We start from the raw sequence: 24,474 nt of genomic DNA on the forward strand, positions 1-24,474 counted from the left end.
ATGGGAGACAGGATACACACACACACACACACACACACGATACTATATACTGTATATACACTATCTGGACTGCAGGCAGGTCAGTCTAGTCAATCATGACCAATTAACCTGTTCACACATGTTCCAAACAGGTGTTTTTTTTGAACATCCCTAAACTTTCCCAGTCTGTTGTTGCCCCCGTCCCAGCTTTTTTGGAACGTGTTGCAGGCATCAAATTCAAAATAAGTGAATATTTGCAAAAAAAAACAATAACATTTATCAGTTTGAACATTGGATATCTTGTCTTTGATGTGTATTCAATTGAATATAGGTTGAAAACAATTTGCAAATCATTGTATTCTGTTTTTATTTACGTTTTACACAACGTCCCAACTTGATTGGAATTGGGGTTTGTATATTCTATTCATAAAATACATTGTGACGTGGTTTTACATCCATTGTAATTGTAAAATTGAAGTTTTACTAATTTGGCTAAAGAGAAAAACATTCTTGGACCAAAACACTCAGCTTTAACTGCAGCTTTTGTCATACAAAACAAACAATAATGTGACATCATCATCATCATAATGTAGCATCAGGTTTTCTCCCTAAAACAATGACTATTAAGAGCTATGGTCTGAAGTCCTGAGCCAGAGAGCGGTACTGAGACACTGCATGCTTTTGATGTGAAAATAAATAGACATTCTATATTTAAAAAATCCCATTTAATTTGTGGATATGAAATCGGGAAGCAGTTTAAAACCTTAATTCAACATGCAGTGACCATAAAGACACATCACAAAGGTTTGTTAAAGGTGTAGGAATAAGATTAGACCAAGCTGGTAGGCAGTTTTGTGTGTTCACAGTGATTATTAGCGTTCTAGTTACAGAAATCAGTCAAAAACTCCTGTGAAGAGCTGTGTTCTGACGCAGAACAATCAAGCTTATAAAATAGACACATACTGATAATTCTGTTTGGAGGTTGGAATAGTGGAAATAAAAATGTACAAATGAGGAAGAAGGTGGTGGCATTCAAATAATAAGAATCACTAAAAACTCACTCTGGATGTGTTTAAAAATCAAGGTCATATACGTAGCTTTGCGATGCTGATCTTGTACGAGCTCTGGCGTCCGTCCATACGTCTGATCCACAAAGAAAAGAAAACTCATCTGTGGCACAGTTCCTAGTGTCATCCAGAGGTAAGCGTGTACCACTCGTTAAGAAATCATCTCACCAACAAGAGGCCTCTAGTACCAAGCTCACCGTAGCAGAGTGAAGCAGCATGTTTGACAGTATGGTTGCATATACAAATGAAGCCCTTTAGTCTACTTTGGTACCTAAATCATCCTGCTGTACAGTTTTTCTCATCCACAGCACATCTAAAATGTTTACTGCTTCACTAAGTTACAAAACTGTAGAAAATACTGTCTTTAAAACCAGGTTTTCAGAGGCGCAAATCTTTAAAATATTTGTCCAATGACACAAAAATGTCTGGGAATGCACGGAAAGAGCACAATAATTGCCATTTCTAGACGCTTTCAAAGCTTATGAAACAATATTCAACAAAGAATCCTTTTACTTTGCTATGCTGTAAAAAGGTAATTCAACTATATAAAACTCCAAAAGAATTGTACAAAATAAAATCATCAGCCTTCAGTCTGCTCTTTCATCTGATAAGGCACATTTTCATGTATTCCTTATGAATAGTGTCCACCAGTCTTTAGTGTTGCTGTTCTTGGTAAAATGAAAAACTTGTTTTCACACGTAAGCGCCCAACGCTGCGTGGAACTCTGTGAGACACTGAACGAGCTGCTGAAACTTGGGCCTCTCCTCTGGGTCCAGGGCCCAGCAACACGCCATCACTGCAAACCTGCAACACACAGGGGATTACAGTTTATTTTTTGGTCAAATCAAATGTCTGTCCACAAGTAATTTCTGGGTAATGTTGTGTGTTTTGTGTGACGGGATGCAGTGGAGAGAGGAGGAGGGTGACATGCAACACATCCTCATACCTACAGTACATGTTATATTGTCCTGACACAGTCTGATATAAATGAGTGACATACAGTATGACATTCAATGCATTCCCCTGAATGTTTTATTTTTTCAACCTCTAATATTTTGGAAAATTAAGCCATCACCTCACCACCATTGTATTTAAAAGGAAACTACATTCAGTTTTTTAACAGATTTCAGGTGACTATTCCCTGAGGTCTTGGTGGACATTCAACACTATTCAGGATTTTCCAGCACAGGGGGTTTTGGTGGGTGCAAAAGAACATTTTGGAGCTTTCAAAACAAAGAGAAGTGGGCACAAAGCATATACAGTGTGATGGAACTGGTGTCTCTGAAGCTCAGATAGCACTAAAATACAGGTTTGGTGACAGAAAAAGCACGTGAGGACTGAAATTGTGTATACAATTGTCCAGGTCGATAATAATAAAAAACGTTTTATTGAAATTTAATTGAAGAGAGTTAGCAGACATCCAGACAAATTAGTGAGGTTTTAAGGCTTTACTGGGACGCAGAGCTGTATATCGTCAGCATGAAGGCAGAAGGAAATGGCACGCCTACAAATGATATGACCAACAGGGAGCATATACAGTCTAATGAAAATTAAATATGGACTTCATTTGGAACCATGTCTCCCGAGTTGTTACTTTGAATGCGTGTATAAAAAAAATAAAAAATGTATTTCTATTGTATATATGCTAAAAATTTCCAAATTATTTGTAATTAAAAAAAGATAATACTTTCTTTAAAAAGTTAAGGCTCAGTTTTCAGAATACACACACCTTTATGGATTTCCATGCATCATCCCCCCCCCCACCACTGCAGCCCTGCTCTGCGTCAGGAGAAACCCTGTTATCACCCAGCAGTAAAAAGGTAACAGCCTGGTTGAGGAAATGGCCTGTAAATAATAACGTTGGTGGGAGAACGACGCCTGTGGCCACTGGCGGCTCCTTCTTCTTGGCAGTTGCAGGATGTTGATAAGCCTAACATTTACCAATGCTGGTAGCTGATTCAGCTCCCATATTTCACACACACAAGAAGTCAGCACACACACAAGTTTTCAATAACATGCTTCACTGCAGAGGTCTACAAACTTACATTGTGTTTACAGTGACGATAAGGAAAGACAAGTGTTCAAACAAGTAAAAACTAGTCAGCTGTCTGCACAATCTCCTGTAAAGGCCAAATGATAGCCCTGTCAATTACAGTATTTTAATTGTCATGCACAAGAACATGTGGTATAATACTAACTCGTATTAGGCTGCAGGTGAGCACTGTTTAGGATTGGAGGATTGATTGAGGATTACGTAATAGTACATTTAATAAATAATAGAAACAACTCTGTAATTAGGAGGCAGGCAGATCTAGCTGTCAGTGTTTTTAGACTCTTTTGTGTGGTTGAAATTTTAGAAGATATTGTATACTTCTTTAAAGGCAGAATAAGTAGGATTAAAAGTTACCCCCCCCTGCCAGACGTGCACATCCCCTAACCACGGTTGTCAGAACACAGCCCAGCTGAACCACCTGAAGAAACAGCAGCGACTCAGGATTGTGTACCTGACTGGGTGAAAGCCAAGCCCAGATTCACCCTCGTTTTGGAACCAGCTTTGTCCGCTTGGCGTTTCACCTCGCTATATTTAGGTTTATTCAGTGCTGTGTCCGCCATTTTCGTAGCTTCCTCTTGGATGCATGCTTACAATCTGGCACCTGGACGCTATGTTTGTATAGAGTCCAGCCCTCACGCCCTGTGGCTGAGGGCTGCACACCCAGTGCCCAAAAACCCAGAAATGTCCCGAACACATCCAATAAGAAAATACAGGCAGAGACACAGACACCGCCACACACAGCTAGTGGGGCATAAGCCACGACTGAGAGGAATTCTTTTTGTATGAGTCAATATATAGTTGGAAAATCCTACACATTCTGCCTTTAAGGATATTTATGTTTGTGTATTTGTTTTCATAATGGTATAATAACGTGAATCCTCCTGATTTGTTTTTGTTGATCCTTGATGACCTTTTTTATATTATTATTTCTAGTTTTTTTATTGCCTGTATATCTGATTATGACTGCAACTAACGACTACTTTCATTCTTGTCTTATCTGTTTAACTAATCCATTTTCTATAGAGTGTCAAAAAGTGAAAGATTTTTGTCAGAATATCTCAGAGGACAGATAGATATAGATATATTCCACCTGAGTAGGACTGGATGTGTGTGTGTGTGTGTGTGTGTGTGTGTGTGTGTGTGTGTGTGTGTGTGTGTGTGTGTGTGTGTGTGTGTGTGTTTGTATCTGTGTGTGTTCCGTAAATCAACGTACAGTTCATCTGGACAGTTGATTGGTTGTGCTATTCTGTAGCCATCCTTCAGGTAGGCTGACATCTCAAAGGGGTCGATATCGACGTAGGGGGTCTGACCCAGAGTCATCAGTTCCCAAAGCGTCACTCCGAAGGCCCACTGTGAAAACACGCACGTGATTAACACTGAGGCCAGTACTGAGCATTCATTTACAACATTTTTTAAACATTAGCCTATCTTTACAAGCTGTTGTCTTTAATGTGCTATCATCATACAGGATAAACATAACCACCATTTCTATTCAGCGGGCGGAAAGCCTGTGGTGCCCACTTGCATTTAAATACCAAACTGTGCCACAGGAACAATGCAAGGAAATAATGTTGAAAAATTGATACAGAATATAAATCACTGCTGGAAGGTTTTGTTAAGAGACTGAGAGTAAACAGTAGGGAGGCTGTTATGTTTTGGGACACTGGGGGTTCAACGAGCCGTGTCAGCGCGGGCGCCGCCATGCATGTGTTGTTGTGCTGACCTACACGGAGGAAACAAGGAAAAGAAGCATTTCCTTATTGGTGGTACTCTTATTAACCCATGTCTTAGGTCACACAGCTTATAGTAGGTGTTGTTGACCCTACACTTGTTATTTGGAATTTTGGGAGTCAAGCTAGTCCTTATCTAAAATAAAACTGGGCAGCTATTGCTAACCTGACAGTGACTTATGAACAGAATATAATAAATGATCTCTTAAAAGAGCAGGTTTCTATTGTGTTAGTATGTCACAACCTTTCATGGGGTGACACCGAGACCTTAAAGGAAGTGAAGGGAGTGATTCAGGGCACAGCGACGGGAGGGCTCCTCAGAGGAAAAAACGGGATGTACAGTAATCCACCCTGTTCCCAAATCAGTGCCCAGGCCACTGCCAACATTCCCAACAAAGCCTAAACATGCCAATAGTCACTTTATCATCCTGTCCAGCTTGATATTCAATGTGCACAACCACTGACATAAGCGTATGGAGCGTTTACGTGCGTCACACTTGCATGTGTGGCGCTCTTATGATGCTACACAGCTGTCTGGACTTCCCCTAAAGCTTAGCTGGTTGGTAATGCCAGCCCTCTGTTAACTGTAAGTGTAGGGGAGGGGAGGGGGTGATTACTATGAAGCGGTGTGACCATAAGAGGAATGCAGAGGGGTGGGGTCATGTCTGGCTGGTGTCTGAACTGTGTCTCAAAGGATCTGTTGGGCTTCCCGACCGTCTGCGCCGCGCCTGCTTTGCAATCCTGGGACAGGAAAGAGGGCCAGAGACATGGTGCTCAACACTCTACCTCCCTTCCCCTTGACACCTTGACCAAGTGGCTTGGATACAATTGGTGCCATTTCCTGAATCACCCTCTCTGTATCATGTCGCCTGAAAACTTTGTAGTTATTAAAAAACCTTAAGAGACAGGAAAGGTTGTTTTTTTTATGGTGAATACACTGTCCGGAAATATTAGTATGCTATGTATGGTTAAGCGGCAAGAAGTAATATAACGTATATCTGTTATTGCAGTTCTTACCACGTCACTCGCACTAGAGAAGTCGTTGTTGAGCAAACTTTCCAGGGCCATCCAGCGGACTGGCCTGTTCTCATTATCCCCCAGACAGTGGTAGTCCATGGGAAATAGGTCTCGGGCAAGGGCATTATCTGTAATCTTCACCTGCATGTTGTCGTCAATGCTGTTGGAGTGGGGGGGGCAAGAGAGGAAAAAATATTTTTTTGTAATTAAATTCCAAACCAAATCACCTGAACGCTACAGTGAAGAACTGCGGACAAATGATGGCAGCTGTGAGCAGGGTCAGGGACACTTACACGCAGTTCCTGGCAGCGAGGTCTTTGTGTATGACCTCCCTGCGAGCCAGGTAGCTCATTCCACATGCAATCTGGATGGCCATGTAAACCAAGTCTTGCTGAGAGATCGCCTGAAAGGAAATGAGGGAGAGGGAGACAATGTGCAGTTGAGAAGCAGAGACAGAAAAAAAAAAAAAAAAGGGAGCGAGTGGGGACAGGAGACCACAGCTGACGCGACTTTACTGTGGCGAAACTGGTCTTCTGAAAACACAATCAACTATGAGTCAAAGATGGGAGTCACATACGCAAAGAATATTTTAGTCTTTAAATGAAAGAACACTTATGTTTTTAGCCACAGGCATGGCTCTGTCAGTCCTCTGGCACCGTCAGCAGGTTGACACATTTGCCTTTTAGTAAAATATCATGAAAACTATTTGATGGATTGCCATGACTTGTTACAAATATCCACTGTACCAAAAAGATAACCCCACAACTTTTCTTCTAGGGCCACGATGAGGTTGACATTTTTGGTTTTGAGTTAAATGTCAGTAACAACTTTGTTGATCCTTTAACTTTTCCTGTAGCACCATGATCAAGTACTTTGACTAACAGGTAAGCATGCTAATCTGCTAAACTTTTATTTTTTGCTATACTGAGTGTGTGAACATGGTAAACATTATACCTACTTAACAGCAGCATTTAGCTCAAAGCCCCGCTGTGCTTAAGTATAGCCTTACGGAGCTGCTAGCATGGCTCTATACTCGCAAAGGTTCCTAAGGGCCCATACCAAAAACAATAACTATAAATATATAGTTTTATAACGTTGTAACGCAAATAGATTCCAAACCACAACTATAACGACAATAATACTGTTGGGATCATTTTCAGAGCAATTTTATGAACGATAGAAACACTGACAGCCAATCACAATCCATCTGAATCTACCACGGCAGATGACAGTGTGGAGAGATGGTGAGTTTGTTTCACACAGGTGGGTCAGCCACTTGGTAGGGCTACGATCCTTTAGGTAGCACGGTTTATTTTTGCACTTCTAATAATTAGTACTTTGAAAGTATTTCTCTTGTCACAGAAACCACTGAGATTTGTTTTGGTGCTCTGCACAGACCTGACCAGCTCTGTGCCCCCTGTTGCCTGGAAAAGGCAGGGGTGCCGGTGTCCCTAGGAACTGCCGTTAGACTTTTTTTGGTTCATAGAATGTACCTGAATTCACAAATATAGAAGACTATTACTACAGACATTCATGTCATTTTTTTTGTTTAGTTTTTTGTTGTTGTTGTTGGGCTTTTATGGCCTTTAATTCCACAGGACAGTTTGAAGACAGAAAAGGGGAGAGAGAGGGGGGACGACATGCAGCAAAGGGCCGCATGTCGGATTCGAACCCGGGCCGCTGTAGAGGACTCAGCCTACATGGGGCGCACACTCTACTGGGTGAGCTAGAGGTCGCACCCATTCCTGTAATCTTACGTTGCAACGTCTGCTGTATCAATGTATTATTATCAGCTGGAACGTGCAGTGCGTGCTTGCACCACTGTTTACAGAAAATTATCGTTCAGGAGAATGGATGCTCTCATAGTTATGGTTATAGTTATGGTTCTTGGTGTGGACAGCCCTTATTTATTGGTTTACTGTACAAAAGCTACAGATGACATTAGTGTGAAATGTAAAATTTCAGTATTAATACTTCTAAACAACTTTGTATGCAACAGAGGGAAGACAATTTGGACGTCCCTTATGCAAAGGTTTGAGCAAGAGTCTGATATTAAAGACTTGTTTTGTGCTTGGAGCTATAAAACAGGGCTTGAAGACAACAGCTTGGCCAGCAGGTGTGTCTGAGAAAAGACTCCTGACTGGTGAAAAACTGAGGCAGCTCCTATAACGTATAATATATATATAAACATCCTGAATAGCTTAAAAGACAACATTGCCTGTAAGAGAGCTCCTGACAGTAACATCAACCCTTACTTAGGTAACACACCTCTGGAGCCACTAGGGGTTAAGTGTCTTGCTCAGGGACACACTGGTTGATGTATCGTAGTGGGAATTGAACCCAGATCTCCCACACCAAAGGCATGTGTCATATCATATCCACTGCGCCATCGCCACCCACCACCAATTCAGGCAACTGCACGATCTCTGGCTCAGACACACACTAGGGGTGGAACGGTACATGTATTCGTATTGAACCGAAACGGTAGGGGCGTCTCGGTTCGATACATGAATTTACATGGAGAATATATGGTATAAAAATAAATAAAACTTGCGTGCAAATGAATTAATGTAATGTGGAACTACTGTTACATACGCGTTTCTTAGGGACACCTAATCTGTAGCCCCGCCTTAGCTCTGAAGCTCCCAAGCTCCGCCTACATCATGTCGAGTCGGTCCCTTCCTATATAGCCTAACTGTCTATGGTCGGTTGCAGCTAGCTCAGGGGAGAGACTGGATGACACTAGGTGGTACAGCCTGAGACATGCACAATAAAAAAAATTGCCTTCTGCATTTTTGTTATGCTTTTCCCTCCATTGTACCGAACCGAACCGTGATGTCTGAACCGAGGTATGAACCGAACTGTGACTTCAGTGTACCGTTCCACCCCTAACACACACACACACACACACACACACACACACACACACACACACACACACACACACACACACACACACACTGTTTAATCTTATCTGGCACTGGACAGTGTGATACAACCTAAATTAATTATTCCCACAACACAGGAAAACAAAGTCTTGGCAACCAGTGAACAAGGATAAGAACATTTTAAGTCAACAATTCAAGGAAAAGTGAGATGTGTGTTGTAGCTGGTACCAAACAGCTCCGTCAGGCTCTGTGTATCCACCATGCAGAGCAACTTTAACTGTTGGGTTGTCAGTGAAGAAATGATGACTGTGGAAAAGGTCAACACAAAATACTTTTTTTTCCTCAATGTTCTACCTTGAAAACCAGATGTTCACTTTCACAATGAATGCCACACTGTAGTATTGTGCTTCACTCAGAGCTTTAGCTCACCTGTACTGATACATTTCTGATTTATAGCTCGATGTTTATTGCAACAGCACAATTTAATAACTATGTCTTTGTCTCCTACAACTGAAGTTTGTAGAAGTACATAATGAGATTGCTGAGAACGAAGGTGCTGATGTGTTACCTGAAACATTACAAAGTGGTTTTGATTAATGCAAATGGATGGCAAGCTTCAACTTGTGAATGCAAATTGTTTGCTACATGTGTATTTTGCAGCTGATTGATTGGTTGGATCTGTGCTGTGGCTTTGCCAGGCACATCAAAGACTCCCTGGGGTTAACCTGTACAAAAGCCTGATTGTCTTTACATAGCGCATAAAAAGCTCTGCCTTGAGCACCAGCTTAATGGCTATATCAACAGTACTAATAACAGTGTGAACAGTAGTTACTGGTAGGTGTTACTTTGTGTTGACTGCTGCAAACACACAAAACATTCTTTCAGGCTCAACTCTCAGATAGAATCACATTTTTTTTCTCCAATTTGGGGGATTCATTTTAATAGCTTAATAAATGTCTAAGTGCAAGGCCTACATGGCTTACATTGAGGCATTTATCTTAATAAGTGACTCATGTTTTTTGATCCGCCAAATGTGTGCCGAGTTGAAGCCTCACCTGTGGGTTGTTAGCCTCGGCTAGCTTGCATTGCCGCAGGAACAGCTTAAGATTCCCCCAAGCCATAAAAGGCAACAGCACCATGGGCTTCTCTCCGTCCTCCGTACACACGTGGCTTATGGGTAACAGATTTCTGAAGGTGGAGAGAAAGACCAACTGAGGAACAGGAACAGCGTGTAACACAGCTGTACATACTGTTAATGTACATGTGTGGAAGTTAGCTGCACGTCAAAGGGATTCTTGGAAGATGAAGTACATGTTAGCGGGGAATCATCCAAACCATTGCCAAACTCTGGTAGAGGAAGTCTCAGAAGTATCAATTTGCTGAACTCAAAAAGAGGAAGGAGTGGACCAAGATGATGACAATCTTTTCCACAGAAAGTTAAAGCACCAAGACTGACCTGATCAATTTGATGCATAATTAGATAAACTAACGCTACTGTAATCTTAAACTAAGTTCAATGCATACAGGGTATGACCATACTATCAAAACTGAAATATATATATTTTTTTAATCAAAATAAATGATTGTTTTATAAAAGTCACACCAGAACAAGCTAGCAAGCCATTTGTGGGTGTTACATTAATGTCAGAAAACATGTTTTGTTCCCTCCACAGTCTATGTATGTTACGGTCTGTGCTCTGTGTAACCATGTGGTGTTCTTTCATCAGCATTCAACAAATCGAGACATTTAAAAGACGACCACAGTAACCGCTGTGACGGAATACAGTGTCGGGTTAGGAGTAAGATCTGAAACTGGTGCAGAAGTGGACAACAGTGATGTTGGTCTAAGATGCACACCACATTGGGGTTATGTGGTGTTTTGGCATTTCTTCTTGTTTATAAATGTAATTCTATTCTTAAAATGTTTGATATTTAGATGTTTTAACAAACAGGCAAATGCCACACAAAAAAAAATTATTAATAAAAACTGTGATTTGTGTTTGCTTACACTCACCTATGATGAAGTCCACGAAGCTTGCAACTTTCAGTCAACATCATGGTCACCTGCACCTCAGACGCATGATCTGAACAATTGTATCAGACACAAAATCAGATTTTTTGGCAGCAAAGGGCCGGAATCAAACCCGGGCCGCTGCGGTAAGGACTGAGCCTTAGAATACGGGGCGCACGCTCAACCAGGTGAGCTACCACGGCACCCCACAAAATAAGATTTTTAAAAAAGCAATGTGGCAGAACAACAGTGACCTGCGCAGTACAAAAGTTGAAATGTTAATGATACAATGTCTGTACTCTCCGACCCCATTAAGGGTTGCATTTGTATTTGTTTCACTGCACAGATTACTCTGCCAACAGTCATTTGTAGTGGGAAACTTTAGAGGAAAACTGACTTGTGCCAAGCTTACTGAGGTCCAGTTTTTAATCTGTGTATGCAGCTTTGCCATCGTCTGGTACTTATGGAAGCAGTATTGTTCTTTTCCCAAAAGGCGCATGAGGAGGAAGTAAAGAGTGTAACAAAGCCAAGACTGGCATGGGGATATTGTTCACTGAGTGTTATCTACCCCTCCCTGAGTAAACATGAGAGAATGGAGAGGTCAGAAGGCAACTGGCAGAGAAAGCTGACACATGCTGCTAACAAAGAACCTGAACGTCCTACATAAAGGGGTGTTTTCAGCATGAGTAATAATTAATTAACTGCCAAATCTGTGTGCCTGTTTACTGGATAGGTACGTTTCCATCCAACACCCTGCATCATTCGTCTTATGTCTTTGGCATTACAATCATGTTATGGCATTTCAGTGATCACTTTCCCAACCAACACACTTCTTAGAAAACTCATAGGGAGTTGCACATTAATATGAGAGAACACACTTGACTTGACATTCATTTCTTTGACAACATTGTGCATTAGAGATGGGACTGAGCAAATACCTTTCACTGTCTTCACAAAGACCTGCTTTTCTTTACTGGGGTCCTTTTCATCCAGGAGCACACCGTGGAAGATGCGGCCAAACGTGCCTGTCAAAGACCAACCACATGTTTTTATTTGAGGAAAAGGGCATGAGAGACAGCCAGAGGCACCACATTCAAAGATCAAAATGTCATCTCACTCTCAGGTCGCCATGCCTGGCTGATCTGTGGACAGAGGTGTCCAGACTTCTGCTTAACATGCTTTGTCTCTTAAAGGGATTAGGCAGCTTTTGGCTCTTGTCTCCCTGACATGAGCCAAAACAAGAGAGATTCATTGTAGCTAAGAGGACCTTTCATCACTTAGAACAATTCAGAAATACATATGACGTGAAAAGGCCAAGTGAACATGTTCATCATCTCCTTTGTCTAAACTGTCACCCCATTGCTCCAGGACTTTACAGAGGTAAAATGCCATTTAAGAACATAAACCATCAACATAAACTTAGAAAAAAATCTGAGCCCTAAAGCTAACCATGCCTTGTGTTTCAACAGGAGAGACGGAGCATAACAACAGGGTTAGTGTTTAACTGTCTCCCCCCCCCCCGCCCCTACCTTCTCCGTCAAGCCTGTCTGGACTTGCTGGCTCCCAAAAACAGAATCCAATGCAGAGTTCAACAAACTCTGAGGCATGGCCTTGTATGTTTTGTATTTGACATTTCTTAGACATTATCTCTTATGTTTTTGTATGTAGGACATGCTGTATGTGTACGTCAGACTGCACTGGCGAGCTATCCACATACATCAAGTTAAGACAGGAAGTCAGATAGATACACAACAAGTACAGATATCTGCCAGTGTGTTTACTTGCAGATAGCTGTAGAGCATCCTGATAATATAGTTATGGCTACCAGCATTACCAAGCATTGATATTTACATCAGGGTAGGTCTTGATTGAAATAGGACTTGATAGGATGTGATACAAATCACACCCAGCGGCCCGTGGAGGCGATGCAAGTCAGACTTGTATGCCCACCGACGTGATGAATGATGCAGGATGAGAGCAGAGTAGTTTGGAAAAATAATTGCAGCATATTTAATGATTTGGCAACAAAAGCGCTACCTAGTGGCAGATTGGTGTCACGTTTTGCACACAGCCTCATTGTAGCATGGGGAACTACAGAGTCAAGTTTCGTGTTAATCAAGGTAAATGTTGCCAAGACACGGGAATTGAACTCTGCAGTGCCTACTTATTATTAGTATTTTTTAAGATAATTTTTGGCCATTTTTAGGCTTTCATTAGACAGGACAGCTGAAGACAGGAAAGGGGAGAGAGGGGGGGAATGACATGCAGCAAAGGGCCGCAGGTTGGAATTGAACCAATCGTGCTGCTTGATAACTTTTAATCATGAGGGTCAACAGATTCTACATGCAACTTTTCGTGCAGATCGGACTCACGGCTTAAGAGGAGTTCAGAAAAGTAGGTTTTACATTTATTGTGATTTTATGAAAAATATTATAGGCGGAAATGGGCGTGGCCTATGTCACGCGTGGATGTACGAATTTTGAATGTGCTATGTATGGTGTGGGAGTTGCTGTTCAAAACGTTCTCATCTTGATTATAACACTACAGGCTGGTGGATAGGTTTCATTTTTGGTGTCTGAGGTATGTGCACCATTCTATACCTCCTAATAGAAATGTTATCTACATAACTTTAGGGCGTATTGTGCAGTACCACTTTTATTTACGGAAGAATAATAATAAAAACCTGAGCGGTTTCAATAGGGCCTCAGCCCCCTTGGGCTTGGACCCCTAATGAAAGTAGATAGCACATAAATAGCAAGACCAATAATCTTAAAGGGATGCTTTTGCAATCCAACTCGGTGTCATCTTTGTGTGGGCAGTGTGTTAAGATGAACGGTGTGTGCCTTCCCTCCGGTGTGTGCCTTCCCTTGCTCTGCAAGGCTAAGGCACTAAACACAAAGTACAGCTGAAGCTGTTTTGCAGGTATTTGGTCATAAACTAAAGTATTGGACAAAATTAAAAATTTGACCTACTGGTGGAAGTAGATAAAAAGTCAGAGGATCACCACAGTTATTACAATTCATCCTGAGGGGAACATGAATGTCCATCCAGTAGTTGTTGACATTTTTCAGTCTAGACCAAAGTGGTGGGTCGACTAATCAACATTGCCATTCCTTGAGCCATGGCACTAGCGAAAAAATATTGAAGGAGTTCAGTTACAGCTTTTGTATGGTAAACGGTAACATTTTAAAATAGCAAAACAATTATTTGAAATTTGAAACAAAGAGTACTGCCCATGTTATCATTCAATTTCTAGACAAAAACAATGACCATAAACCATCAGAGGCCCTCTGATGGTTTATGGTTTAAGTGGCATTTGAAAACAGAACACCCACACTTTTCACTTCCATTGTGTTGTAGTCACCCTTGGGTAACTATTACATCATGCACACAGCACACTAAACCCCAGTGTGGGCAAATCTCCAGAAAGTGAAGTACAGTCTTGTTCAGTTCCATTACTACATTACGATGCTGAATTGTCTCCAAAAGCATCCAGCGTCTCATCGAGCCAAACTAAAGCCCAAACAGTTATGTTGATCTTTGATACAAAGCCAAAAAAAGAGATTTAGAAACTTCACTGTCTTAGGCGTTCTGTCAATATGTAATATGCCTCAGCAAGAACAAACTTTTGCTATTTTAGGTTTGAGGCAAAGTTTTACTGACACTGATCTGATGAGGCATGCTCATACAGTAAGTTGCAGGATAAAAGCAGCATTCATGTCCATAGGTCACTGTCTCCTTCATCAGACACATACAGCGGGGAAAATAAGTATTGAACGCGTCAACATTTTTCTCAGTGAATACTGATTAATTTTCACCAGATGTCAGTAACAACCCAAGTAATCCACACATACAAGAAATCAAAACATGTATGTCCATGACAAAAGTTATGTGTAATGAAGTGGAATGATAATGGGAATAAATATTGAACACAAGAAGAAAAAGTGGTGTAAAAAGCCATGGGAAGCCAATAAACCAGCTGAAATCTGTCAGTATTTAGGAAGCAATCCTGCCCCCTATTAGTGCAAATTAATATCAGCTGGATTAGTCCTAAATGATGGCCTATAAAAAGGTTTCTCATTACCAAGTTGTCACTCAAGAAGCATTTCATGATGGGTAAAACCAAAGAGCTGTCCCAAGACCTTCGCAAGCTTATTGTAGAAAAGCATACGGATGGCATTGGTTACAGACTAATATCTAAACTTCTGAAAGTTCCAGTGAGCACTGTTGGGGCCATTATCCGGAAGTGGAAAGAACATCATTTGACCATTAACCGGCCACGACCAGGTGCTCCTCGCAAGATTTCTGACAGAGGAGTCCATAGAATACTTAGAAGAGTTGTCGAAGAACCAAGGACCACTAGCGGAGATCTTCAAAAAGACCTAGAAGAAGCAGGTACATTTGTTTCAAAGAAAACAATTAGTAATGCACTCAACCACCATGGCCTCTATGTATGCACACCACGCAAGACACCACTTCTCAAGAAAAGGCAAGTGGAAGCTCGCTTAAAGTTTGCTGCACAACATCTGGACAAGCCAATGACCTACTGGGAGAATATAATCTGGTCAGATGAGACCAAAATGGAACTCTTTGGCTGTCATAGCATACACCATGTTTGGAGGAGAAATGGCACTGCACATCACCCTAAAAACACCATACCAACAGTGAAGTTTGGAGGTGGGAGCATCATGGTGTGGGGCTGTTTTTCAGCATCTGGCACTGGCAGACTTCATATGATTGAAGGAAGAATGAATGGAGAAATGTACCGTGACATTCTTGATAAGAATCGGCTGCCATCCACCAGGATGCTGAAGATGAAACGAGGGTGGACATTTCAGCAAGACAATGATCCCAAACACACAGCCAAGGAAACTCTCAGTTGGTTTCAGAGAAAGAAAATTAGAATGGCCCAGTCAATCACGACTTGAATCCAATTGAAAACCTCTGGAAAGAAGTGAAGATCAGAGTTCCTAGAAGATGCCCCCAGACCCTTTAAGATTTGAAGACATCACAGCTGGGCAATGTGTGCGACTAGTTTCTTCATACAGAAGGTGTCTTGAAGCTGTCATTACCAGAAAGGCTTTATTAAATAATAATAAGTATTAAATACATTTCAGCAAGTGTGTTCAATACTTTTTCCCTGTGTCATTTCACTTTATTACACACAACTTAATTTATGGACTGATTTCTTTGTATGTGTGGATTACTTGGGTTGTTACTGACATCCGGTGAAAATTTCATGCCAATAGCCCCATCAGAAATATCTTTACTAAGAAAAATGTTGACGCGTTCAATACTTATTTTCCCCGCTGTAAATGCACAAGGAGGATAATGGGGATGTCTGAAGAATACAAAAGTGGGAGCTTCTTTAGAAGCAAGAAAGCATTAGAATGAGAGAGAAACAATGAAGACAAATACCTTCATGCAAGACATCCCGTAATGTGACTCTCTCCCTTGAGATGGCAATGTCTTTAACTTTAGCTTTGGCCTCCATTAGAGTAACACTCCTCAGGTCATTCTTCTCAATGCGGAGAGATGGGTAACCTGTAGGAATGGAAAAACACAGACTGGCTTTAAATGCACACCTGGCTGATCTTAATATAAACAAAATACTTACAAAGGGATTGACAGGCTTTTTAACCATGATTAACATGGAAAACAACCTGGGGAACTTCTGCTTTGTATTACTTTGACAGAGAAAAATGTCTTACTCACAGAAAGCTTACTTATAAAACACACAGAATCCTCAGTTGAATTCTGTGAATTCCAGCAATTACAAGAAACAGTCAGCAAGACATGTACAGTACCCTGTACGTTGCATCAAAGCAACCTCATGCAAAGTCCTGTATTACAGCATTTCCATTACATAACCTCCCTATTTTCTCGCTGTCATTAGCTGCTAACTTACTGTGGAAGGAGTGAGTTTGGATTTAAAAGAAAAATACACACACACACACACACACACACACACACACACACACACACACACCACAGATGAACAAACCGCGTAAACGTGACCCCTTTATATCAACACACTTCATGTGTACACAACATGTCAGTGATGAGAGATAACACGTTCTAGCCTTCTGTGCTTGCAGCTCACTGGTACTCAGAAGGACTCTGCCAGGCTGAACTGTGCACAGTTGCTTAGACAAACAGACAGTAGAGAAACCAGTGGATGAATGGAGAAAATGGAAAATTCACAGACTAACAACCTCCAGAAAAGGTTGCAATGACAATGAGGCAATGGCAGTCAGGAGAAAACAGCTTCTTCTTCTTGTGAGCTACATCTGATACTTATATAGAAGAGCTGTGAGCTTGATATGATATGTGAATAAAGCAGAGTGGTCAAGCTAAGGCTTTTGTTAAAATAAAGATCAAAAACAGATCCCATCAGGATTCAAAGATGCAAAATGCAAACATTGCAACAAAAAAAGTTGTAAGGTACTTTGATACTTTGGTACTTTGATTAAAAGTATAAATCTTTGCTGTAGCATGCAACCTGTATATTATACTTTATTACAACTCACAGTAGTATATACAGTTTGTATATACTACTGTGAGTTGTAATAAAGTACAGGTCAATGCTGCCCCCTAAAGGTCAAACCAATTTATTTTCAACACGAAAGTAAAATGAATACAGTTCTGTACATATGGGAGACAATATAATATAGTATATAGCATTTTATTTATACATTTCTATAGTGTCTTGTCATACTGTGCAAAGCTAATACTTTCTAGCAAAAACACTGTTTCCAGTGGAAAAAAATGTTTGTTAGCCTGATGTAGTCAGTTTAACAGCCAGAAACCATAAACAGTGGTCCAAAGAAAAGCTTTTTCCCTAATCCATACTACATAATAACTGTGCACACACTGAGTGATATATATTAATCTTTATAATACACCGTTTCTGCAGTTAGTAAACAAGTAGTCAAACCATTTTATACTAACAGGCAATGACACAATATACTTTGGATTGCCACTACCAATTTTAGCGAAAATGTTTTTGCTTTTCTTTTACAAAAATGTTTGGGTTATTTTCTGTTTTGTAATTAGTTTGATATTTTTTTCCCAGCTGTGAGCCACTCTTCCATTTTCTTTGTGCAGTGCATTGTGGGTCAATAGTGTCCACCTACAGCACGTTAAAAAAAGCAATGTTTCTGTTCAGTCTGGATACTGACTGAAGTATCTAATTTTATTAATTTGAAATGCTTAAATAAGTATCTGTGCAACTTACAGCAAAGCACAACAAGCTTACAAACAAAAGTGACAAAAAATGTTAGTACAAAGCAGGTGAGATGCAGTGGCCAGGATATTGAGGCTTGAACTAGCCACCATGAGGAAGGGAAGCCTTTCTATAATGGATGTACTTTCACTCTACTGCTCATAATGCTCCTACTAGAAGCAGGTCATCAGGGTACAGAAATGCAACCATATACAGTTTTTATCCATTAGTGTCAAAACAACAATGGACAAAACATGGCTAAATTGTTAGTGTTCATTATTACGTGCACATGACGACAAAATAGTATTATAGGTCTGAGTCCTAAGTCGTCTCTGGAGCTTTACTGGAACTTACTTTTGGTTTCATGAGGGGGAACACCAGGGTTTTGGAAGGAGGAGGCAGCAAGCTGGAGAATGGGTGCAGAACCAGGGTGATTGTCTGATGACAAGAGTAGAGGGGGGGGAGAGAGTGAGAAAGAAGTGATTTAATGGATAACTCACTCAAATTACAACATGACCTGAATGAATGAATGAATGAATGGATGTGTACTGTAGTTGTACATGTTCAGCTCATTCACAAAACATTAATCAAACCAGGCATGTTGCAAGTTGAGTAAACCTTCCCATCAGGAGTTGAATAAAAAAATGGGTGGATGGTGAAAATAATCACATTCAGCAAAGCACAAGACATAAGGAACGGGCAAGTGGGTCGAACAATATGCACAGGAGGTGAGATGTAGGTTTGTATCCACAAGAGGGCAATGAAGGACCACACACTGACAATATGGGACAATAATAGCTGATGAGCGTTTTTAGTGTTTTTCAAAATAAACCATATAGATCAATGTTCCAATGAGATCACTATTTCATGAGGTAAATACAGTCAAATGTTTGATTCTCACCACAGATATATCACCCCATATGTAGCTGCCTGTCTACCAAAACTGTATGTGGAGGAGAACCACCCATGGATCCCACTGACAAATCACTGCCAGTACGGGTTTCTTTGCATGGGATGCTATGACATGAGCATTTAGGAAAAACCTGTTGCTGCCATTATGGTTTTAGAAAACTCTTGTGACAATTCCTTCTGTTTGTAAATTAATGTTGATGGTGTTGGTGTACAAGGATGGCTAATAATCATTTTTCAGTTTAGTAGCACTTGTTAGGCAACCTACGGATATTCCAGGAAGTTTCTGCTCCCAGCCAAGAAGTAGTCCAGCCAATAATACCCCGTTAAATGGCAAATTGTCATTTTTACACTTCACTTTTTGTAATTAAACAAACAAGATCTAACCTGCTAATTAGTGATCTTTAGATGTGCTGCTAGGCAGATTTTGTTCCCGTTGGACATAGCCAGGCTTGCTGTTTCCTACCTTTATGCAAAGCTAAGCTAACCCGGCTGCAACCTTCTCATTTTACTCATTTTTCCCAAAATGTTGAACTATTCCTTTAAAATGGAACTGACAAAAACTATTAAAATAAGTTTATTGCTGGCATATAATAAAAACAGGCCAGTCTGAAATTGGTTTACAATATGGCATACAGTAGGCACAAGGTCAGTTAAAGGAACAGGATAAACAGACTATTAGAGAAAACAGCCTTCTGGCTAATAAGGAAATATTTGTCTAAAAGTCGTATCTCATGAATTCTAGGGCTGCCGTAGTAACCATGGTGATGCTTTTATCATGGTGACCCTACTCTCATTTTGTGGCCCTATTACTTACACTGTAATTGAAAGGCCAATCCCCATAATAAACAGAAATTATTTATTTTGCAAAGCATGCCAGATTATTTCCACATTACAGATTTACCAATAATTACAGCCAAGCGCTGGGTGAGTAATCATACTGCCACCTAGCACCAACAACAATAACTAACACAGAACTCTACTGGAGGAAATATGTAAGAGTTGAGATTAATTTACTATATAATCCACTTCGGTAAGAGATTAAATGGGGAGAAAAAAGTGAGTAAATTCTAATACGGTTCTGAGGTAGGTATAATGGTTAGCTCTTACTATAACTTTGGTCCTGTTTGTCTGTTTCCCACCATGCTCTATATTTACATCAACTTCAACATAAAAGACGGCCTGTACTTCTCTAACTGCTGATCAGTTGGCCGGACGCAGAGCACACATTAAGTACAGTACATGTACACATTGCTCAAACAGTAATGGGTCACAAGGGTAGTAGCAACAAAAAGACAGAGAACATCACTGCAGAAACTCTGTTCTTCATTACAATCTTATGATACAAGTTAAGCTAATAAGGTCATTCAGTCGATTATTGCATTTGGAAAAGCATGCACTTTTGCAGATGCCAGTGTGAAAAGAGAAGAGAGATCCGACTGAATGTACTTGAGCACTTCGAGGTGCCATCTTGTATGTGTAATTATCTCCACAAAAATGTTCTGATGTTTTTAAAATGAAACATGACGTGATGTTGCATCTTGTTACTGATTGCCTTGCTTTGAGTAATGTTGTGGTGAGAGGGAATCAAATCTCTTACTGGTGACTGGGGCTGCGTTGTTTGGAGTGTCAGCCCTCAGGTACTGTGTGGTCTGGGTCGACGGCTGAGACAGGCCCTGTGAGCTTCCACTGTCACTCACGCTGAAAGACACAGAGAACAAGAACAGGGATTAGTTATTAAGAGGCACCAGGATTAAGTTGCACCAGCAATTGCTAAATCCATAACTAAGTTTGTGTGTAAAGTCCTTCCTAAGGTCTCAGTAACTACAAACTAGTTTAAAACCAGTGATTTACTAAATGGGGTAGCCATTAGAACTCAACATCTTAACTAGAAAAGATCTTGGTAATCTGTTGCTTGGAAACATCACTGTCCAATCAAAAGCAATCAACTATGTAAACAATTAGGCTGTGTATGGAATTACATACTTACTTAGTATTCATACTAAGTATGAGGTCAAATTGAGAATTTAGAGCGTTTCAACTGCATAGTTTGTGGATTTTTTGTACACGAGAAATGTGCGGATGTATACTAGATTAGCAAGAATTTCTGAGTAAGGATCATGGTCAAGATTCGGCTGTAAGATTGGCAGTTGAATCAGGCACCTTTGATCCAAGCACTGAATATTTGGAGTCACCCCTACTAAATACTAAGGCTTAATACTTTCATTATCAATTAATTAGACAATTATTTTCTCAATAAATTGTTTAGTCCATAAAATGTCTGAAAATACAAAAAAAGCTGACCACAATTAAGTCCTAAACCCAAAGATATTCAGGTTAATATAACAATAACAAAAAAACAGCAAATATTTACATTCGAGAAGCAGAAACCAGTGAATTTTGAGCATTTTGCTTAAAAACTTACATAAACGATTATCAAAATAGTTGCCGATAATAATTTTCTGTCAATACACAGGTAATTGATTAGTCAACTAAACCGCTCAGCTCTTAAAAAAAGAAAAAAAGAACCTTGACCTAATGCTTATCAGAAACCTGAGTGATTTTAGAAAAGAAGGCTCTAAAGTTGACAGACCAACTTATTCTTGTACAACACAAGGAACCCAACATGTGATCAAATCAAGCCACTTTGGCAAAACAACATTCCAGCAACTAAATTTAAAATACCACATTAGAAAGATTTCCATGGAATATAAGAAGACAATCTATGTACAACACTGTCCCAATGGCTAACCTCTTCAAATTAATAGCAAGGGGAGGATGTGCTGATTTCATTTCACATCGATATCTGATAACCTGCGTAGCTGCCTACAGCTATCTGGAGTGGAGATTACAGGATCTTAAACAATGGGAAAACTTAAGTGCAGGTTTCAACTCCTTTCTATGGGGATGACCTATTTTTGTTGGGCTTTGAGCAGCAGCAATTCTGAAGAAAATACTAACATAACTTCCACAGGTGACAGATACAAGGCGTGTGCTGGTTTTCATCAGCTTCAGTATGAGTGCACTTTGCTTAGCTGACACATAAAGACTATGGTCTGTTTGGAACAGGGACAAACAAAGATACAAACCTGTCCTCCATCTCCACTCTCTTCATGCTGTGCAGGTGCAGGATGGCCAGGATGATGGCCACGAGGAAGATGACAATGCAGCAGACACTGACACTTATGTAGAACACCTGTGTGGAGGTGGTGGGGGGATCATCTAGTGATGAAAACAAGCCACACATTCACAATCAGAGACAGCAAAGGAGCACACAAAATGGGGCGCACAAAATGCTATTGCTATTATGAAAGAAGCATAAATGAGGTCAGGAGAGAGAGAGAGAGAGAGAGAGAGAGAGAGAGAGAGAGAGAGAGAGAGAGAGAGACTCTAAGTGCACTTAGGGTTAATGGAGGCAAGGAATGGTAGAGGCTGTGCCCAGGATTTAGTTTCTGAGAGCTTTTCTCATCTCCTCTAAAAGCCTCTGAGGGCCCCAGGTTCCTTGGGCCTACCCAAGCAGAAGGGAGAGAACCCACTAATGGCACTTTGTTACTGGGGCAGTAGGCTCACAAAGAGTCTGCATAAATCCCACTGGAAGAGGACAGCCACTCCAATAGGTGGGGGGTGACAAAGTGCACTTCAATGGGAGAATGAGTTCTTCTTTTTGGGCTCTGAAATCATAGGCTTTGGTTATGGAAAGTTTGACTAATGTGCACTGCTATACAGAAAGACTTCTCAGTACTAATTTAGCCGGCGTCTTATCAGACTGATGCCACCTATGATAGACAATAAACAGAGATGCTACAGAGGGATAAGTAGAGCATGATGTGGAGGTAAGATTACTTACAGTCAGGCCGTGGAAGAGTGGTATTGCTGTGGGGAATGGGAGTCTTTGGTTCAGAATCTATTCCTGTTGACAGAGGAAGAAGGAAAGAGTATTATATCAACTGAAATTGACAACTGAATGGCATTCACACACCTCCAATACTCACGTGTGATCACATGCACCCAGAAAATAAAGAGCCGTGTTTTTCCACCTCATCTCATAAACTCCAAAGATAAATCCGACCGATGCCACATTAAAAAGCAACAGCTAAGTGTGAGACGACACTGTAAATGTGGTATATGTAATTTAAAGATGCTTGTCTGTGGTGTTTTAATCAGTGTTGAAAGAAAAAATGCAGAAGTCTTAAAATGAAATTAAAACCAATAAAAGGCTAAATGGCTGCCTCCATTCTTTTTCTGCTTCTTTAGCAAGTGAGAGCAAGTTTCAAATCTCTCTCCCTCTCATTAAATAGAATAGATGAAAACCAATTACATAACTGTCATTGAAATGTCAATAACATTAAACAAACTTCCATCACCGTGTTCTAATAGACCTCCATCCATCCATCCATCCATCTTCTTCCGCTTATCCGGTAACGGGTCGCGGGGGTAGCAGCTCCAGCAGGGGACCCCAAACTTCCCTTTCCCGAGCCACATTAACCAGCTCCGACTGGGGGATCCCGAGGCGTTCCCAGGCCAGGTTGGAGATATAATCCCTCCACCTAGTCCTGGGTCTTCCCCGAGGCCTCCTCCCAGCTGGACGTGCCTGGAAAACCTCCCTAGGGAGGCGCCCAGGGGGCATCCTTACCAGATGCCCGAACCACCTCAACTGGCTCCTTTCGACGCGAAGGAGCAGCGGCTCTACTCCGAGCTCCTCACGGATGACTGAGCTTCTCACCCTATCTCTAAGGGAGACGCCAGCCACCCTCCTGAGGAAACCCATTTCGGCCGCTTGTACCCTGGATCTCGTTCTTTCGGTCATGACCCAGTCTTCATGACCATAGGTGAGGGTAGGAACGAAAACTGACCGGTAGATTGAGAGCTTTGCCTTCTGGCTCAGCTCTCTTTTCGTCACAATGGTGCGATAAATTGAGTGTAATACCGCACCCGCTGCGCCGATTCTCCGACCAATCTCCCGCTCCATTGTTCCCTCACTCGCGAACAAGACTCCAAGGTACTTGAACTCCTTCACTTGGGGTAAAGACTCATTCCCTACCTGGAGAAGGCACTCCATCGGTTTCCTGCTGAGAACCATGGCCTCAGATTTAGAGGTGCTGATCCTCATCCCAGCCGCTTCACACTCGGCTGCGAACCGATCCAGTGAGTGCTGAAGGTCACAGGCCGACGATGCCATCAGGACCACATCATCTGCAAAAAGCAGCGATGAGATCCCCAGCTCACCAAACTGCAACCCCTCTCCACCCCGACTACGCCTCGATATCCTGTCCATAAATACTACAAACAGGATTGGTGACAAAGCGCAGCCCTGACGGAGGCCAACTCTCACCTGAAACGAGTCCGACTTACTGCCGAGAACCCGGACACAGCTCTCGCTTTGGTCGTACAGAGATTGGATGGCCCTGAGAAGGGACCCCCTCACCCCATACTCCCGCAGCACCTCCCACAGTGTCTCCCGGGGGACCCGGTCATACGCCTTCTCCAGATCCACAAAGCACATGTAGACCGGTTGGGCATACTCCCAGGCTCCCTCCAGGATCCTTGCGAGAGTAAAGATCTGGTCCGTTGTTCCACGACCAGGACGGAATCCGC

General features: G+C 41.4%; 1 protein-coding gene and 2 long non-coding RNA genes across 4 annotated transcripts in view; 1 reads left to right on the forward strand and 2 right to left on the reverse strand.

Moving 5' to 3' along the window:
* The window catches only part of LOC116058748, a 16,367-nt gene extending 8,154 nt beyond the window's left edge, over positions 1 to 8,213 (forward strand). Inside the window, exon 3 of the long non-coding RNA XR_004107105.2 lies at positions 8,106 to 8,213. This is a non-coding gene — a long non-coding RNA (uncharacterized LOC116058748). The remainder of the gene's footprint in view (positions 1 to 8,105) is intronic.
* The window catches only part of ryk (receptor like tyrosine kinase), a 41,057-nt gene continuing 17,271 nt past the window's right edge, over positions 689 to 24,474 (reverse strand). The window contains exons 5-16 of one of the 2 annotated variants that reach the window (XM_031311590.2): positions 22,727 to 22,789; positions 21,969 to 22,101; positions 20,480 to 20,580; positions 18,325 to 18,408; positions 16,164 to 16,289; positions 11,684 to 11,770; positions 10,749 to 10,818; positions 9,790 to 9,922; positions 6,140 to 6,249; positions 5,847 to 6,006; positions 4,313 to 4,449; positions 689 to 1,850 (exon numbers count right to left, since the gene is read on the reverse strand). In XM_031311590.2, coding sequence (XP_031167450.1) covers positions 1,739 to 1,850; positions 4,313 to 4,449; positions 5,847 to 6,006; positions 6,140 to 6,249; positions 9,790 to 9,922; positions 10,749 to 10,818; positions 11,684 to 11,770; positions 16,164 to 16,289; positions 18,325 to 18,408; positions 20,480 to 20,580; positions 21,969 to 22,101; positions 22,727 to 22,789 — 1,316 coding nt within the window. In that variant the 3' untranslated portion in view covers positions 689 to 1,738. The remainder of the gene's footprint in view (positions 1,851 to 4,312; positions 4,450 to 5,846; positions 6,007 to 6,139; positions 6,250 to 9,789; positions 9,923 to 10,748; positions 10,819 to 11,683; positions 11,771 to 16,163; positions 16,290 to 18,324; positions 18,409 to 20,479; positions 20,581 to 21,968; positions 22,102 to 22,726; positions 22,790 to 24,474) is intronic. The other variant, XM_031311591.2, reaches the window with a different exon arrangement.
* On the reverse strand, positions 19,441 to 20,472 carry LOC118496225. Its single transcript, XR_004898744.1, has 2 exons — positions 19,827 to 20,472; positions 19,441 to 19,574 (listed from the first exon to the last, which is right to left on the reverse strand). It is a non-coding gene; the product is annotated as an uncharacterized LOC118496225 (long non-coding RNA).

The sequence above is a fragment of the Sander lucioperca genome, chromosome 11 (genome assembly GCF_008315115.2).
Source record: "Sander lucioperca isolate FBNREF2018 chromosome 11, SLUC_FBN_1.2, whole genome shotgun sequence".
Lineage (NCBI taxonomy): Eukaryota > Metazoa > Chordata > Actinopteri > Perciformes > Percidae > Sander > Sander lucioperca.